The sequence below is a fragment of the Podarcis erhardii genome (genome assembly GCF_964252035.2).
Source record: "Podarcis erhardii genome assembly, chromosome: 2".
NCBI lineage: Eukaryota > Metazoa > Chordata > Lepidosauria > Squamata > Lacertidae > Podarcis > Podarcis erhardii.
The window spans coordinates 81,375,591-81,392,978 of record NC_138498.1 but is presented as its reverse complement, the minus strand read 5'-3'; the positions used below and the strand labels follow the sequence as shown (position 1 = coordinate 81,392,978).

Below are 17,388 nucleotides of genomic sequence, written 5' to 3'. Positions count from 1 at the left end.
TCATCCTTTAAATTTGTAGCAATACATCTAAAAAGGCAATACGTGAAATGTTCCTGTGAGACTTGTCTGGTTCTCTTGGTGGTGACTTGGTGGTGGGTGGTGAGAGGATAACAACCTGATCCTATGGGAGTGATACCTGTCTCCTTTTATTGACATCTGTCTGACACATCATTGTGTGGGCCCCTGAGTACCACTCGACAGCACTGCACATGCCAATCCTAGTATGTGGTATACAGTGCAGTCCAAGCACGCAGGAAAGGCACTGTGGCACCTTGAAAGACCGGCGCGGGTTAGCTGGTGTGTACGCCCATAAAAGCACTAAGTCTTATCCATATTTACGGTGGGGGGTGGAGTGGGAGTAAGCCTCAGCGAGCAAAATGGGGGCTTCCTCTCGTGTAAATGAGCGTAGGGTTGTGTCGCAACGAGTCCGAAGCTTCCTGTCTGTGTCCGGGGCGAACCCCCCGTCCGCCTGGCTGCGGCTGCGTGTCCCCCTCGCCAGTGCCAGATTCGAACCCCTCCCCGCGGCGCCGCTTCCTCCTCCCGCCGCGAGCCCCCTCCCCTCGCCTCCTCCCCGGCAGCCCCCGCTTCCCTCCCCTCGCAAGCCCCCCTCCCTCCATTTCCGCTTGCGAGGCCCTTCCCGGTCCAATCCTCCGCTTCGCCTTCTTCCCGCCTGCCCTGCCGTGCGCATGCCTGAGTTATGCAACAGGCCCCGGCATCCGAGCGGGTCCCAGCTGCAGGGGCGGCGGCGGCGGCCGCTTGGGTAGCAGGCCGGGTCGAGGGCGGCGGGCGCCAGAAGGGAGAGGGGGGAGGCGGCCCGGCCAGCCCTCCCTTCCCGCTAGGCGGAGGGGAGAGGCCGGGGGGCGGCGCCCTGCCTTGGTCCCGCTTGCCGCCCAGCAAAGCGGGCGGGCGGGCGGGCGGGTGTGAGCGGCTCGGCTTGCCCGGGCCAAGTCCCGCCTGTTCCGCGACGGCGAGTGGGTTGGCTTCCTGCGCCGTGTGCCGCTGCCCCCTTCCTCTCCTTTCCCTTCCCTTCCTCCTCCTCCTCCTCGCCGTCCTCCCTCCCCTCCCGCGCTCTCTCTCTTTTCCCTCCCTTCCTCCCTTCCCCCGGCAGGCAGTAGGAGCCGCAGCGGCAGCAGCCCGGATCCCCTGAGCCATGGCGCTGTGAGAGCAGCACATGGCGGCCGCAGCAGCCATGAGCCCCCCACGAACCCACACAACTCCCCCCTGAAGAGCCGCCGTGCAACTGCAGCAGCAGCAGCCAGCCAGCCAGCCAGACCAAACAGCCCGCCCCGTCTTAGTCGGATCACATTGGCCATCACTTCCCACCCCGCAACTCTTCGCTCCTGCCTCGCCCGGGCCGCTCGCTCTGCACCGCCGCCGCCGCCGCCGCCTCCAGCAAGCCAAGTCCGGTCCCCGCCGCCGCCGCCGCCATGGGAGTGCAAGGCTTCCAGGACTACATCGAGAAACACTGCCCCAGCGCCGTGGTGCCGGTGGAGCTGCAGAAGCTGGCCCGGGGCAGCCTGGTGGGTGGCGGCCGCCAGAGGCCCCCGCAGACCCCGCTGCGCCTCCTCATCGACGCCGACAACTGCCTGCACCGGCTCTACGGCGGCTTCTACACGGACTGGGTGAGCGGCGGCCAGTGGAACCACATGCTGGGCTACTTGGCGGCGCTGGCCAAGGCCTGCTTCAACGGCAACATCGAGCTCTTCGTCTTCTTCAACGGCGCCTTGGAAAAGGCCCGGCTCCACGAGTGGGTGAAGCGGCAGGGCAACGAGCGCCAGACCGCCCAGCAGATCGTCAGCCACGTCCAGAACAAGGGCACCCCGCCGCCCAAGGTCTGGTTCCTGCCGCCCGTCTGCATGGCGCACTGCATCCGCCTGGCCCTCATCCGCTTCCACATCAAGGTAAGCAGCAGCAGGCGGCCCAGGAGGCCTGGGCTCGAGCGCTAGGGGCTGCTGCCCACACTGCCCCGCCGGCCCCTGCCTTTCCCCTCCTGGCCAGCCCCACGTTGCGCCAGCGCCCCCTTGCATCTTCTCCCCTGCCCTAGTGCCCCTTTTCCTCTGCCACCTTGCGGCCCCCTCCTTTGGGTTGGCCATTTCTGCACTCTCTTGCCATCTCCCCCCCCCCCCGCGCTGGCCCACACTAATAGGGGCTCTTCCCTGGTCCCCCCCGGGCTCCTCTGGCACCAGGGCGCCCAAGAACCGGTGCCCAACTCCGGGGCTGCTTTTCCTTGCCATTGAAGCGCCAGGTTTTCCTCTCCTCGGTTCTTCGCAGCTCCAGTGGGGTTTGGGGGGTCTTTTTTTTTTTTGGGTGTTTGGAGGGGGGGAGAGGAGGGGCAGCACTCTTAAGATGGCAGCAGCTTTTGCCCTCTTGGTTGTGGCTTGACGGAGTTCAGAGGGAGGGAATCTGTGTCTCTCCATATCCGCAAAATGTCGTCAAAAGCTGGCGGTGTCGGCGGCTTGGGCGGGGAGAGGAGGTGCGGCGAGTTTCCTGGGAGCAAGCGGGCTCCCCGCTGGCCATTAATAGCCGCCCGAGAGGGGCCAAAAAGTTTCTGCCGCTTCGGCGTTGGCCGGGGGTCTCCCCCTCCCGCCAAGAGGCCTTAAGTCGCCTCCGCGCCTCCTCCTTAGCAGGGTGCCTTGAGCTGGCAAAGGGGAGGACTTCGTAAGCGCCCTGATGTCCTCAATCTCTACGGGGATTTTTCTATTTATACATACCTGTCAGGCTTTGAAAACCAGATGAGGGTGATCTGGAACATCCGAAGGCTCCCATCCACTATCATAGATGTCCTAATGAATAATGAATAGGCTAAACTGGGAGATGCAATCATAATTTCGTTTTTCCAGCGTTCCTGAGGCTGTATTCTCCACTGCTGGTTTTGTGAGCACTTTTGCCTTTATGCATCCCCCTCCGCTCCTCTTTCCTCTCCCCCCCCCCCCCACATCTCAGGATCCATTTCTTTCCCCATCCCATAAAATGGGAAGAAGGGGACGTTCGTGCTCTCCCCGCGCCTTGTCTGATGGAGAATTTGAAGACGGGCAGGTAGCAAAATGAATCTGTAGCACTTGTGCTCCAGAGCCACCCTAATTAATGCTTTGAAGTTTGAGCAGTTCTGCTCATCTTCAAAACTCCAGCGAGGTGTGTTCTGACTCCATGTTGTTTGGGAGGCCATTGTTCTGATCACTCGGATTTATAAAATGTCCCTTGCAAGCTAGCAGCCAGTCTTCTGGAAACAGACTCAATTCAAATCCTAGTCACTTCTGCATCTTGACTCAACTGTAAGTGAAATGTTTGAGGGGCTTTAGACACAAGTTTGCCAAGAAAATGAAAGTAAGCAACAAGTTCTTTAACATGATTTACATTTAAAGAGAACCTGCAGCTTGAACTAGCTTTAGGTTTAGCTCTTGCAAAATGACTGCTATACACGTTAAACATACTCTGGTTTCAAATCGTTTTAAACTTCTTACTGTACATGTAAACTGGCAACTGCTGAAAATGAGTAGTGCCTGTAGTTTTAAGCTATACTTAATGTCAAATAATCGATGTCCATTTTATGACAGCACCTCATTTACTTTTTTCTTGTAAAGACAAATATCAAGAGGCAATAGTATTATTTCATTATGGTTTATTTTATCTTCAGAATAAATTAAGTAGGTAAAAGTGTATAATCTTCAGGATATTCTTCTGCTTGAATTTTTATGAAAAGGAAAAGTATTGAGCACATAGAAAGTAGTGGTACACTTTTTTCAGTTCCGTTGCATAGCATAGCAAATATTTTGTGACCTTCAGAGATGTGCACAGATCTAGAATCAGAGCTTAACGTTATTGTGCTTTTGTGCTGCCCTTTTGGCAGATTAAACCACATCTGTAATTGGGACAAAGGATATTTCTCAGGATGGGGAGAGTTTCTCTAGAAAGAGAAATATTGCTATTTTTGAAAAAAGTATGTCATAAAAGTTAAGTTTCAGTGAAGTTAGCTCAGTGAAACTGGAAAAGTAACACTAGAGGCTTGGATTGGGTGATTTTCTGCTGAAAACTTAGGTTTAAGGCCTAGAAATCATCCTGCATTTTTAGAGAGGCAGTGATACTTCAGACAAAGTTGATAGTGGAAGTCCCACCCCTTGTTTCATTTTTAACTAGTAAGAAATTTTATAAGCCTGCAAGTTGACAGATCTAGTGTAATGATTGGCTTACAGGAATGACAGACATGGAAGTGTAGCACTCCTATGAACAAGTTAGATTGTTCTGTTCGTGTACGCTTGTTAAATTCATCTGTATGGAAGCAGAAAGCTGTTAAGTGCAACCGCACTTTCCTCTGTAACTTAATCGGATGTGACATGCATTTCTAATAAAGGACGAAAGGATTGAGTCTAAAAACTTGTTATCACAAGTAGTTTGTGCTGTGTTGTTGTTTTTTACAGGCCTCATAGGATGAGTTGCTTAGGTTTGAAGAGATGTTTATTGCAATGAATGCTGATACTGCCTTTTAAAATGGCTTGGAGTGTAAAGTTCTGGTTTTACTAGTGATATCTCTTCAAGTTCTAAACTTAAGAATAATCTAGGTTGAGAATTTTATTTCTTTTTAGAGACTATTTCATATTGTAGAGTAGGAAGGGATCCTGAGGGTCATTTAGTTCAATTCTTATCAAGGTGCAACAAATCTTTGTGTTTCTTCACATATTGAAATTTCTGTTACCTTGCTTTTTAGCTTGTTTTAAATATGTGGCAGTGCAACTGTTACTACACATTTTTAATAATACTTTAAAGCAGTATGTATTTTTTTCTAATATGAAAAATAAAACTACTTTGTTTTATTCCCTAAGATTCTTGCTCAAAGAAGTGTATAGAAGTACATTTGAAGTGAAAAATATTTTATCTTTAAATATGTTTTTTAGTTGGTATAGTGTATTGTAGCAGTGACTTGTATATCAAACCATGATTTGATTCTTACTATTTTTTATTTCCTGGTTTTGCATATATAAGGCTTTTACTGAACCTTGAATACATAAATGTTGAAGTTTTGTTCTGTGCTTAGTGATACTATATTGTTGACCAATATGCCATTTAATATTTGTTTTGTTTTTAATGAGTAAAGTCTTGAATGTCATTATGGATAAAAGGTGGGCTAGAAACATTTTAATAGATCAATTTATAGAAACTTAGGAATTCTGTCATGCTGACAGTTCATATAAAAGACAGTTCATATATAATGGTTTCTTGTAGTGCTAAGTCAAATGAAATAGGAATTCATGACACTGATATGTTGAAATCTCAAGTGGTTATTTCTACTAGCAAATTGCATTGTCAGTGGAAAATGTAGACTATCAGGAGCGTGGGAAACAGTATTCAGAACACATGCTATTCTGTCAATACACAGCACTTTTTAGTTGGGTAGTCAGATTATGAGTGCATAATACAGTACAAGTTAGAATTTAGGGACACTAAGTAAACTGGAAGAAATACTAATAAAGAGTAATATAGTTGCCATTTTCATAGTCTAATTCTAGTGTTTACAGTAGGCATTGTAAATACAGACATCTCTTTTTCTTCTTTCTGTTACTTGTTGGGAGACCCATGTACACATAGTCTGGTTTGCCACCAAACTTTTCTTTGCTATTTTGGCATATATTGGCTTCATTTGGAATGTTATAGTCAAGTGTGGATACTGAAGTACAAAATTCATTTTATTTATCTAAACAATCTTCAATTGATTCTAAGCAGTATATAATAAATACCAATTCAGAAAAGGTAAAAATCAGTTAAAACTATAAAATCAGATTTTCATTTAAATTACTGCTGGAATAAAAGTTTTCAGGAAGTGCCAGAAGTTCAACCAGTTGGGAGAGAGGTCCATAAAATTGGGACCACAGTACCAAACACAACTCCTGATGGATATGAGTCATGCATCCGACCCATGGGGGACCACTAATAATGACCTTGGTGACTTTGCCGAAATATAAGGGATTGAGGTATATAAGTCTTAAGGTATCCTGGACACAAATTATTAAAGGCCTTGTAAATTAATGCAAGTCTTGAACATGACCTAGTAGTGTATGGGCAGCCAGTGCAAACTTTTAATCACCACAGTTATTTGCTAGTGATAATCTGTCCTGGTCAACAGCCTAGGCACAGCCTTTTGCGCCAGTTGGAGCCTCTGGACCAGGCCCATGGGTAGCCCCACATAGAGTGCATTGCAGTAATCTAGTCTTGAGGTTACCAAAGCATGAATAATTGTGCTTGTGTCATAGGCAGGGTCCACAGGTGAGTAAACTGCTTTCCTTTGAGAAAAAAGTGTGTTGCATGCAAAAATGATAGGTCCCCATTTGTGCACTTCAGTGTTGTACCTGGATTGCAGAACGTGATGGGTATCAGAGATATGAAGGGCTGCCTTCATGAACCTGGCTGCCTGCTCATTGCAGGCATCATAAGTAGCCTTCTGATTTGCTAAGATGTGGGCCAGGGCCTTTTCAGTTGTGATGCTCAGGCTGTAGAACTCCCAACCCTGGATGGTCTGTCTGGAGTGCTGTTTTTTGGTATTTTGACATGCTGCCAAAACCATTTTATTTTGCCTCCCTTTTGGTTTTCTTCAGCTTACACACTTCCTTTCACTTTTAAATCTGGCTTCTAGTTTTTATGCTATATATCTATATCCTATCCACCATAGGCACTACTCAGGGCAACCTGCAGTAAATTAAATTTGCAGGGTCCTAAAATAAAATTGAAAAAATTGAAAATAGAACAGTGGCAGAGATCAGAGATAAACCATGACCTTTACATAAGGTGTTTGGCAGGTGGAAGTCTGCCAGGTTAAAAATGTCTTTGTCAGCTGGTGATATCCAGCCAGAGAGGTCTTCTTTGGCGATCACTCATAGCTGAGTAAGATTGTCTTCCATCAATATGGTTTTAACAGTGAGTCTGTAAGTGACTGGAGGCCAATTCTGGATGCACATGTCCTTCCACAGTGGGGACATAGGTTTCCGGATGGGAGTTTTATCATGGCGAGGGTTTGCCAAATGTGCCTTCCTCTTGGCTTGTTTTGTCCTGAGTTCATCTTCAAAGTTCATGACACCTTTGGTAATGGCTGTTCTCCAATTTGAGCGCCCGCAAGCCAGTGTTTCCCAATTGTCGGTGTTTATACTACATTTTAAAAGATTTGCCTTGAGAGCATCTTTAAACCTCTTTCGTTGACCACCAGATTTACACTTTCCATTTTTAAGTTGGGAATAGAGTAGTTGTTTTGGAAGACGGTAACCAGGCATCCAACCAGTCCAACAAAGTTGATGTTGAAGAATCATTGCTTCAACACTGGTGATCTTTGCTTCTTTTGTGCCATCTACTGAGCCTCTATTCTAGTTAGGATGCAGAGAAGGGCCCTTCCTGATCTGAGGAAGCTGGATGGTTCGGGAGGAGGTGATCCCACAAGTATTTATTAAAAATTTATAGGCAGGTGGCGCTGTGGGTTAAACCACAGAGCCTAGGACTTGCTGATCAGAAGGTTGGTGGTTCGAATCCCCGTGACAGGGTGAGCTCCCGTTGCTCGGTCCCTGCTCCTGACAACCTAGCAGTTCGAAAACACGTCAAAGTGCAAGTAGATAAATAAGTACTGCTCCGGCGGGAAGGTAAATGGCGTTTCCGTGTGCTGCTCTGGTTCGCCAGAAGCGTCTTAGTCATGCTGGCCACATGACCCGGAAGCTGTATGCCGGCTCCCTCGGCCAATAAAACGAGATGAGCGCCGCAACCCCAGAGTCAGCCACGACTGGACCTAATGGTCAGGGGTCCCTTTACCTTTTACCTTTTGAGTAAAACTATTCCAGTGATAATAAAATTGAATGCAATACAACATTAAGAAAACCAGCAATAAGACCATTGGCCAAGGAAACTCAGTGGCAGCATAGAGTGACACTTTTAGATCTGCCCATGAAAATAACTGGATCTTCAAAGCCTTTCTGAAGACCTGAAATGTAGTAGCTTTATAAAGGTAGGTCAGTTGGCAGTGTCTTCTAAAGTTGTGGGACCACCACAGAGAAAGCCCTGTCCCTTGTACCCACCAACTTAGTGGCAGATAAACAACAAGATCTTAAGGTGCAGGCAGGTTGCTATGGGTGCAGGTGGTCCTTTGAATAATTGGCCCAGTTATGCTTAAGGGAAGTGTGGGAAACCTTTGGCCCTCCATAGGTTGCTGAACTACAGCTCCCACCATACCTGGCTATTAGCCATGCTTCTGTGGCTGATGGAAGTTGCAGTTCAGCAACATCTGGAGGGCCAAAGGCTCCCCATCCTGGCTTTAAAGGTTAAAACCAGCACTTTAAATTTGACTGGGAATGGCTGTGGTAGGCAGTGCATTTGCTAAACCTTGATTTAACAAAGGCATGAGTTCCTGTAGTCAGGAATGGACAAGGTTCACGCACAAGTCTAAGCTGACCACTGCTGTCACCTAGTCATCCAGCACTCCCAAACTCAGAACTTGATGTTTTCAAGTCCTCAACCCTGTCCAAAACAGCTTGAATCCTATTGCATATTCTCTCTCCTTCCTGATTAGGAGCACAAATGCCTTGTCTGGAGTGCACTTAAGTTTTTTGTCCCTTGTCCAACCCATTGCTGCCTCAAGGCACTGGTTCATAATCTAGACATCTTATCAAGTCAAGTCCTGTATTTACTATTCTGATTGCTAGCATCATTAATTAATTAATTACATTTATTCCCTCACTTCACCGGAAGATCACAGGACCTTCAGATGTTGTTTGACAGTAAGTTGTACAGGCCCTGACCCATTGGCCATGCTGGCTGGAACTGATGGGAGTTCAAACAGCATAGAGCCATCTCCGTTATAAAATGCTAAGCCAGACTGTGGGTTAGCTTGGATGCCTGAGCTCTGGGAGAAGAGATTGCAGATACTTTCTGCTTGTTCTGCTGCGCTGCACTAAGCCATGGCATGGCTTAGCATTTTGACTAAACTTGGCCTTGTGTTTTAGCTCTCCATATTAGCTATGAGCTTTAACCAAGTTTTGTCCTGTGGATTATAGCTCTCAGCTTGTCTCAGAAAGCTAAACCATAGGTGTGGGGTTGAACAGCATGACAAGCCATGACTTAGGAGGGAGGAGCCAAATGGTGGCTATTGCCATTTTAGGAGCCACTGTGTTCCTACTAAACTGTAATTTGGCTTGGTAAGATGTGCAAACCAGACTTATATGACAGCAGTTTGTAGTCCTGTTTTATGCTGTCCATGTACCTAAACTCAGCTATGTGTTCAGTTTCAGATTATTTATATTTATGATTCTATCAAACAAATAGCATGGTCATTTATACTCCACACTGGGAAGACATTATTTTGTTCAGTAACATTGCTTCTGGGAAAATTTGGGCACTTGTCAGCATGATCTTCCATAAATCCCACTTAGTTCACTTAGAATGACTTACTGACGAGTGTGTGCAATTGTAGCATTTGCATGCATGTATGAAATTCAAAATGGGAAATGTGATTTACATTTAAATATCTCTTAATCTTAATCAATCAGTCCTAGTGGTATTGCGGTAGCTATCATAATCATCCCTGAGTCATCAGGGATCCTTGTTGCATTATATAATTAATTATTATTGTATCCTGATTTATTTAGTAATTTTAGAAGATAATAACAGAACTCAGAATGGCATAAAAATTAAACCTGATTCAATAAAATCATAAAAAACAGACTGACAAAGAAACTCCAGTAAAACCTTTGATTTCATTCATGGATCTTTGTTACTTGTAGTTTACCATGGAAAGATTTGAATCCTGAAAAGCTGGACATAAATAATTGTATTAAATAAATAAGTCCCCCACTAAAATCCAGCAAAGCTATAAAGCTTGCTGAAATACATGGGCAAATAAAGTTGGAGGCTGAAATATATTTTTAAGAAGATTGGCTAGCAAAGCAGCTTACAATTTTATTTTATTTTTGCATCTTGGTGATGGACTTTGATATTTCAGGGATACATGGCTGTGAATATGGCAGTCTGCCCTGGTCCTTGACAAATAATGATCTTAGTCCAAGTTCCAGGCTTTTAACCTCCAGAAGGAAAAATATATACCGTATTTTTCCATGTATAAGACTAGGTTTTCCCCCTAATAAATTATGTCAAAAATTAGGGGGCATCTTATACATGGATAGTGCCAAGGCCATTTTCTTAAATCTGAGTCCCCCAAAATAGTCTTATACATGGGGGCATCTTATAGGCGGAAAAATACGGTATGCCACACCACAGGAGGGATGGACTCTTGCTGATCTGCAAAAACCAAGGTGAGACCTGATAAGCCTGTAAAGAGTTGAAAACATTTCAGATGGGATGTGTGTTGTCTTGTAAATACCTTTCTGTCCCAAGGGGACAGGTATGTTTCAGAAAGTTGTTGGCAGGGGAACATAGGTGTCTTTTATGTAGGTCTTTTGGGATGCGGGGAGCAGAATAGGGAGTCTGGCCTGTTCATTAGTTCGTCAATTGAATACAGTGAAATCAAGAGTTGCTTTCAGCGTTCTTCTCCTTCTTGTTAGAAAGTAGTGCTTGAACTGGGAAACTGCACACTTGTTTTGAATATGGGATCTTCATTGGCCCTGATTATAGTGTTTAGGAGAAGGAAGGACCAAAGTTTGACTAAGGATGGTATAGGATAACCTGTTGTTGTCAACAAGTTGGAGCTGCACATTTCCAGTGTGTGAGAACTTGTTTTTAACATGAACTGCTAATGTACATTTCAGCACATTCATACAGTTTGGTATTAACATTTAATGTATCCTTTTCTTCCTCCCCCTCCCTCCCTCCCTTTTTGCATAGGTTGCACAGAGCATTGAAGACCACCATCAAGAAGTAATTTCATTTTGCCGAGAAAAAGGCTTCCATGGCTTGGTTGCATTTGATTCAGATTACGCATTGTGCAACATCCCTTACTATTTCAGTGCCCATGCCCTAAAACTGAGCCGTAATGGAAAAAGCCTCACGACAAGCCAATACCTGATGCATGAAGTTGCCAAGCAACTGGACCTGAATCCAAATCGGTTTCCTATTTTTGCTGCTCTTTTAGGTAGGTGGAATGACACATGGAAGTCCACATTTATCTGATCTTAAGAATGTGTTATTGGAAGGACTGTTTCTGTGCACACTTGTTTTATCATTTCTTCATCCTCTTGATTTGTGTGTGGTTTTTGTTTTTTGTTTTTTAATTATATAGCAGTGAATCAGAATCTGGTACCTTTTATCCCAATCACTTTTACATGGAAATGTGGAGGTACCTGAAGTAAGGCTGCAATCCTAAATGTGATTACTTGGAAGTAAGCCCCATTAATATGGGACTTAGTTTTGGATAAACATTGTTTCTGAATTAGATGTGATACCAGGAAAAAATGTAGATTAGTTACCTTATAAATACTCATTATCATATTCAGTCTCTCTAATTGCATTATCTGCAAGTGAAATTTGAATTTAGGATTGTTATTTCCCCCCAACTCTGTCAGACTTCACTAATTTCAAGTACTGCCTTGATATTTTAAAAAAGTAAACGAGACAACCATTTATGAAGAACAAGTAACATATAGTATATTTTTTAAAAGCATTGCATATTGTATATTCCAGGTAATCACATTCTACCTGATGAAGATTTGGCTTCATTTCATTGGAGTTTACTTGGTCCAGAACATCCACTAGCCTCTCTTAAGGTACAACTTTAATATAATTTCTGACATTAAAACAAATAACCTAGCATAGGAATAAAACATAATTTGGGCAACTTCTAATATTGTTGGGTATTCTAAAGTAGCACCAAAGACTTAAAAGAGGACTACTCTGAGAACTTGCTTCGCTGTAAGTGAGTTCTTCAAGTTTTTCCATTCATATGGGCAATGTACACACCGTGTTTCTTGTTTAAGTTCTCATTTTATCATACTAAACTGCACTAGCATCAGCAACGTGACTGCAGTTCTGAAAATATTTGCTCTTTTTCCCTTTCCTTTCTTTCTGATAGCTCTAAGAGAAAAAATTATTTGTATTCAGCTATACTAGATACATTTACAGTGGTACCTTGGATCTCAAACAGCTTAGTTGTCGAACAAATTGGCTCCCGAACGCCGCAAACCCGGAATTAAGTGTTCCAGTTTGTGAACGTTTTTTGGAAGCTGAATGTTCGACGCGGCTTCCACTTGAGTGCAGGAAGCTCCTGCACTCAAGCGGAAGCCGCGCTTTGGTTTTTGAATGGTTTTGGGAGTCAAACGGACTCCTGGAATGGATTAAGTTCGAGAACCAAGGTTTAGTACAAAAGTTGTAACTGTGATGGTATTGCCAGTTGGACAACTTTATGAAAAACCTGAACAGAGGGCTTGGGTGCTGGTGTATGGCTTATGAAAATTCAGTATCTGAAACAGTGGTGATCTTAAGCTTCCAGCTCTCAGAAGTGCTGTTGGTTCCTTAGACTTGATGGGACATGCATACCAGAGTTTAAGAAACGGTAAACACAGTTGATGGTTTAAACAAGATCAAACACCTCCTGGTTTTCTTGAATTCTGTCACTTTCTCGCCTAGATACCTGTGCTGAAGTTATCATCATTGCAAAAAAGTGCTGCAGGAATTTAGATAGATTTAAGGGCATAACTTTAAGTCCATCTAACTATTTGTTGCAGTTGTATAATACTTTTATGCTTGTTGAATGAGCAACAGGGGTGGAGAAGAAGCCATCATACACAATAAGAACCCAGATCCTACTAGGTTGTCTTGAACATAAATTATCTTGGTGACACTGCAACTTGCTTCCAAGTAAGTTTGTTTAGGATTGCAGCCTAAGATTCAAGGCTGATTCAGCACTGGGAGTTATGGAAGTTTTTATTTATTTCTTTCTCTCCTCCCCCCCCCCGCTTTATTTTGAGTAATCATATATATTCAACTTTTCATTGTCATTTTAAAAAGAAAGTCTTTTAAGGAACAAAAGCACCTTGGCCTGCTTCAACCTGCAGTATCATAAGCCATGACATCAAACTCATCACATGTAGATTAGGCTACAAATCTGCATCCTAGTTGCTGGTCTTGCTTTCACTTTGTATTAAATGTGAGTTACTTATTTAAAAAATAAAGCCGTTTACTCCATGTTTGTGAAGAAAACAATCTCAAATTCACAAGGGTGATTCAGCACAAATGTTAATTGTAAGTGCCTCACTATAATCTGTGCCTCACAGATTATGCTTGTGGTGGGGCAAATTTTTCTTAAGTAGCTGTCCTGTTACATATTTTAATGGCCAAATAGCTGTGTCCCAGTGTCCACCAGCCTCTTGCATTTACTCCTCTTCCTTTCTGCCTGGACACGGGGAAACAATCCAGATGTTTCAGAGCGGGGAGGTAAGCTACTTGGAGCAAGGATGGGCAAAAAGAAGTCCAAACCTCAGTAGCAAACCTGATGAAGGGAAGCTTGTTTCTGACCATTAGTATGGTGATAATTTGCAGGCTGAACTAGATGTAATAGAGGCAGATCTGTATGTTGTTTGTGCGTCTGTCCTATTCACCCCCCCCCCACACACACAGAGTGCCAGGGTGGTGGGGCGTTCTTTTGCACTAAAAGGGGTGTACATGCATCAGGGGAGCTGGATTTCCCCTCACATTGCCTTCCTGTGCTTGCTCACTGCAGGGACCCAGCTTTCCCCAGTAGCTTTGCACACCGTATCAGAGCTTATTGCCCCCACCATTTGTTTTAGATGTGAGTAAAAAACATGCTCCCCAGGTCATAGCTACTTCATCCCATAGGCAGCTGTTCATATCACAATTTTACATATTGGGACCTGTGTTCATGGATGTGATGCCTCTCTTAGTGCTCCCCAACCAACCTGTGCAGATTTTCAGGAAGCTGCAAGGTGAAGGAGGGATCAGCAAAACATCTCTTTCCTCTCCTCTTCCAACAGAAGTGAAACTTGGCCAATTACAAGTTTAGTTCCAACCCATAATGTACAAGTTCACTGTAAGCTCCTAAAATAGCATTGTTGAATTATTTATACCACCCAAGGTACCGTGGCATACTGTGTTTTCCAGATGCCCAATATTAGGAAGAATAATACAAATAAATATATTCAATATTTGGGGTACCAACCGCCTCAGGCTCATACAAGCACATTCTCATTCACCCTCCACCTGTGCCCCATTGTTTCACAAATGAGGCACCTGATTAAAACTAATCACAGATGGATTTCACTGTTCTTTTAAAGTTCTTTGTTATTATTTTAGAAAGACAGGCAGAATTTTATAAACGTGGTAGCTGGTTAGCCTTGACTTGATTTCTAATATAAATTTATTAATGGGTAGTTTTACAACCATTGATTTGTATCTGCAGTACTATTTAACCTGTGTAGTTATTTCTAGAAATATCTTCTGTTGGTTTGACATTAAGGCTTATGTGCTCATTTGCTCTCTTCCTCCTTTTGAACAGGCTAAACAGGCATAACTACTTCAGCTTCTTGTACTCAAGTGTTCATTACCATTACTGGAGCTTTTTGCCATATGTAGTGGTTTGAATTAAGTCTTCTTGAATAGATAGACCAAAATCAGAGGCACTATTCAAAACAGGGTTCTACTGTTACCTTTCAGAATGCTATTGGACTGTCCCGTTCATTCTGGTAGAGTTACATCAATCACAGTTCATCAAATATTATTATTTTTATCTTTATCACACCAATACACTTGTAGTCTTCTTGGGATAAAAAAAGATTCTCAATTTGCCTTAGTTTCAAACAGTTGCAAATAACTGTAAACTATAGCTGGTGAATTACTGTTAATGTGAAGAATGTGCCTATGGTGCTCCTTTCCAATCAGAAGATCCCTGGCTAAGAGTTACATCTGCAAGAGCAAACTTTAGCTTCTCAGCAGTGTTAGCTTAGAGTGAAACAAACCACAGTCATGATTTGGACACTAAGCCAGGAATTGTGATTTGTGGTTCCTGCTAGGGGAGAAGCAAAATGGGCCATCTGTGTGTTCTTGATAAACTAATCATGATAGTTTATGTGAATGCAGTCATGAAGTCTCAGAATGCATGAGTTCCTACTCTCCAGCTCCATTCCAGTTTCTCCTGTTCTAGCGCTCATTGTTTCCCTTGCATAACTTCTTTATCCTTATATGAACAAAAACAAATAATGGCTGTCTGTTCTGTGCTGTTAGCAAATTGCATCCCCATCCATCTGCTTTTTAAAAAAGTCATTAAAAACCATTAGCTTTATTGTCATAGATGACACTTTTAAAACATTAAAAATATTGTCTTGTTTTGTAGCGTTGTTATTGGGTATTGGTGCCCATGTAACATGTATACTCAACTGTCACATTAGGAAGTTATATTCAATACAAAGCAAATTTTATTATATGAACATAGATCCTCTAAAAGCAATTTAAAACACCCAAAACATACAGCTCTAAACATACACAATGTTAAAATATGTGGTACTTACATTAATGTAAGAATAGGAACAAACCAATAAGATTAAGAACATTTCTTTACATGTCTTTGCAGGAGAAAAGAGAAAACTAATAATAGTTTCTGTTATTATTTTGTTTATGTTAGCCAGTAAGTAGGACAGAGGAAATGAAATTCATTCATGACCTCTCTGGTTAGTTGTTGAGTCATTTTTAAGACCTTATATATTTTTTTTAAAAAATCCATAAATAAGGCCTCAGCTTATAAGATAACCTAATTTTTATTCATTGTCAGTTTTGTGAGGCAAGAATGGGCTGAATTCTTAGCTTTCTGCCTCCTGGGAATCCCTGTGGTCCACTGGGCTCTTAAATTTACAAAGCAATAGTTGTTTTCTTAATAGTTTAGGCATAGCTAATCAATGCTAAATGTTCCCAAGTAAACACAGTTTCTTAAGAACAAAAGAAGTGCTTTTTTGAATTAAGCACTGGCTACCTAGTTTGGCCTACTTCACAACAATTCTGGCACTTGGTCTCCTGTCTATTCGTGGACCTCTTTTCCATACCCCTACTCTAAAGTCTAGATGTATTTTAAAATCAAAATCACTTGTGGGTGGATGGAACTAGTGCAACATTTTCCATGATTATGAACCCAAGGAGGTTGGACACCTTTTTCTGCTCTCATCTCCACACATTGAGAGAGGCTACTGTTGCATCTGATTCACAGAAGACAAGGTGCTTACTGTTGGACAGATTCCAGCATCTCCTACAGTTGCTTGATGGTAACTTAGTTTTTGTCCAGTAGGTTTTCATGTGAAGGTTGCTCAATTATGTATTCTCTTTCTTCAGCTCAACTAATCTATCCCTGTCATGATGATTTTACTTCCTGTCTTCTGTTACGTACATTGGCTCTCTCTCATCTTGCATTCAATTTAACTTTCAAATGTATGCATTCTTCCACTTGTTTGTTGTGCATGTTCCTCTCTTGCTGTCTTGACTCCCCTGATAACACTGTCCCCTGTAAATTCAGTGCTACAGTATTGATTTCCCCACTGTGCTCTGTTTTTTTATCTTTCTTGTTGCTCCATTGGAACTCTGCCATTCCTCCATTTTTAGTATTTAAGTGCAGTTAAAGAAAGAAGGGATGAAGAGGTATTGTTCATCCTATCATTCTTTAACTGAACTCTCACTTTCTACAGTTCCCATACATTGCCCTTCCATTATGTCTTCCTGCAGTGGGTGCCCCTGGGTGCAAGTGTGCCTACCAGTACACCCTGTGGTGCCTATGAAACGTAAATATCTCCTTAAAAAACTACAGTGTGTAAGTTTGCTATTCTTGTTCAGTTCTTGTTTGTACTGAATCAGCCTCTCCCACAGTGAACATGTTCATACCCACATTTCATTGGATGCCAGGATTGGACACCCACTCCCCTGTACTGAACAGAGGAGAGGTGCAAAAACTGAGCAAGTGTTGTGGTGGCTCATGTAGGTGCTTTTTTATGGGGTGGGAGCAGGCGCACAGCATTTTGTGGTCCTGACTCTCCTTTTTTAGACGTAGCATCCATTTTGTGTTGAACCACACCCTCAAAGCAGCCATTTTGTGTTAGGTCACACATCCCATCTTGTCGCTGGCAACCTGTGGCACTTTCTTAAAATTCCAGATATGCTCACTGGTCCCAAAAGATTGGTGACCCTGTCTTACTTTAGGTGTAAGCTTGAGAGTAGGATATGTAGCTTTGTTTATAAAGGTTTATATATGGTTGCTGTATGTGCAGCAGTGTTTTATCTTGTCATAGCTGGAAATGGCTCTAAGAGATGTTGTGTATAACACTCAGTTGACAATTTCTGTCCTGTGGATTTGTAATCCAGAAGCAAATGTAAATTATCGAGAGCACTGACACAAAATACCTGTTGCTGGACTGTACAATTTCATACTGCAGGTGGAGGGTTGCATGTTTTCTATGTCCTGTCCCCTGATCACACATGTGCATAACA

General features: G+C 43.3%; 2 protein-coding genes across 2 annotated transcripts in view; one reads left to right on the top strand and one right to left on the bottom strand.

The window, feature by feature from the left end:
- NINJ1 (ninjurin 1) overlaps positions 1 to 17,388 on the bottom strand; it is a 436,658-nt gene that overhangs the window by 260,035 nt on the left and 159,235 nt on the right. The window lies entirely within an intron of this gene.
- FAM120A (family with sequence similarity 120 member A) overlaps positions 845 to 17,388 on the top strand; it is a 50,762-nt gene continuing 34,218 nt past the window's right edge. Inside the window, exons 1-3 of the mRNA XM_081848835.1 lie at positions 845 to 1,901; positions 10,801 to 11,047; positions 11,596 to 11,678. Coding sequence (XP_081704961.1) covers positions 1,428 to 1,901; positions 10,801 to 11,047; positions 11,596 to 11,678 — 804 coding nt within the window. The 5' untranslated portion in view covers positions 845 to 1,427. The remainder of the gene's footprint in view (positions 1,902 to 10,800; positions 11,048 to 11,595; positions 11,679 to 17,388) is intronic.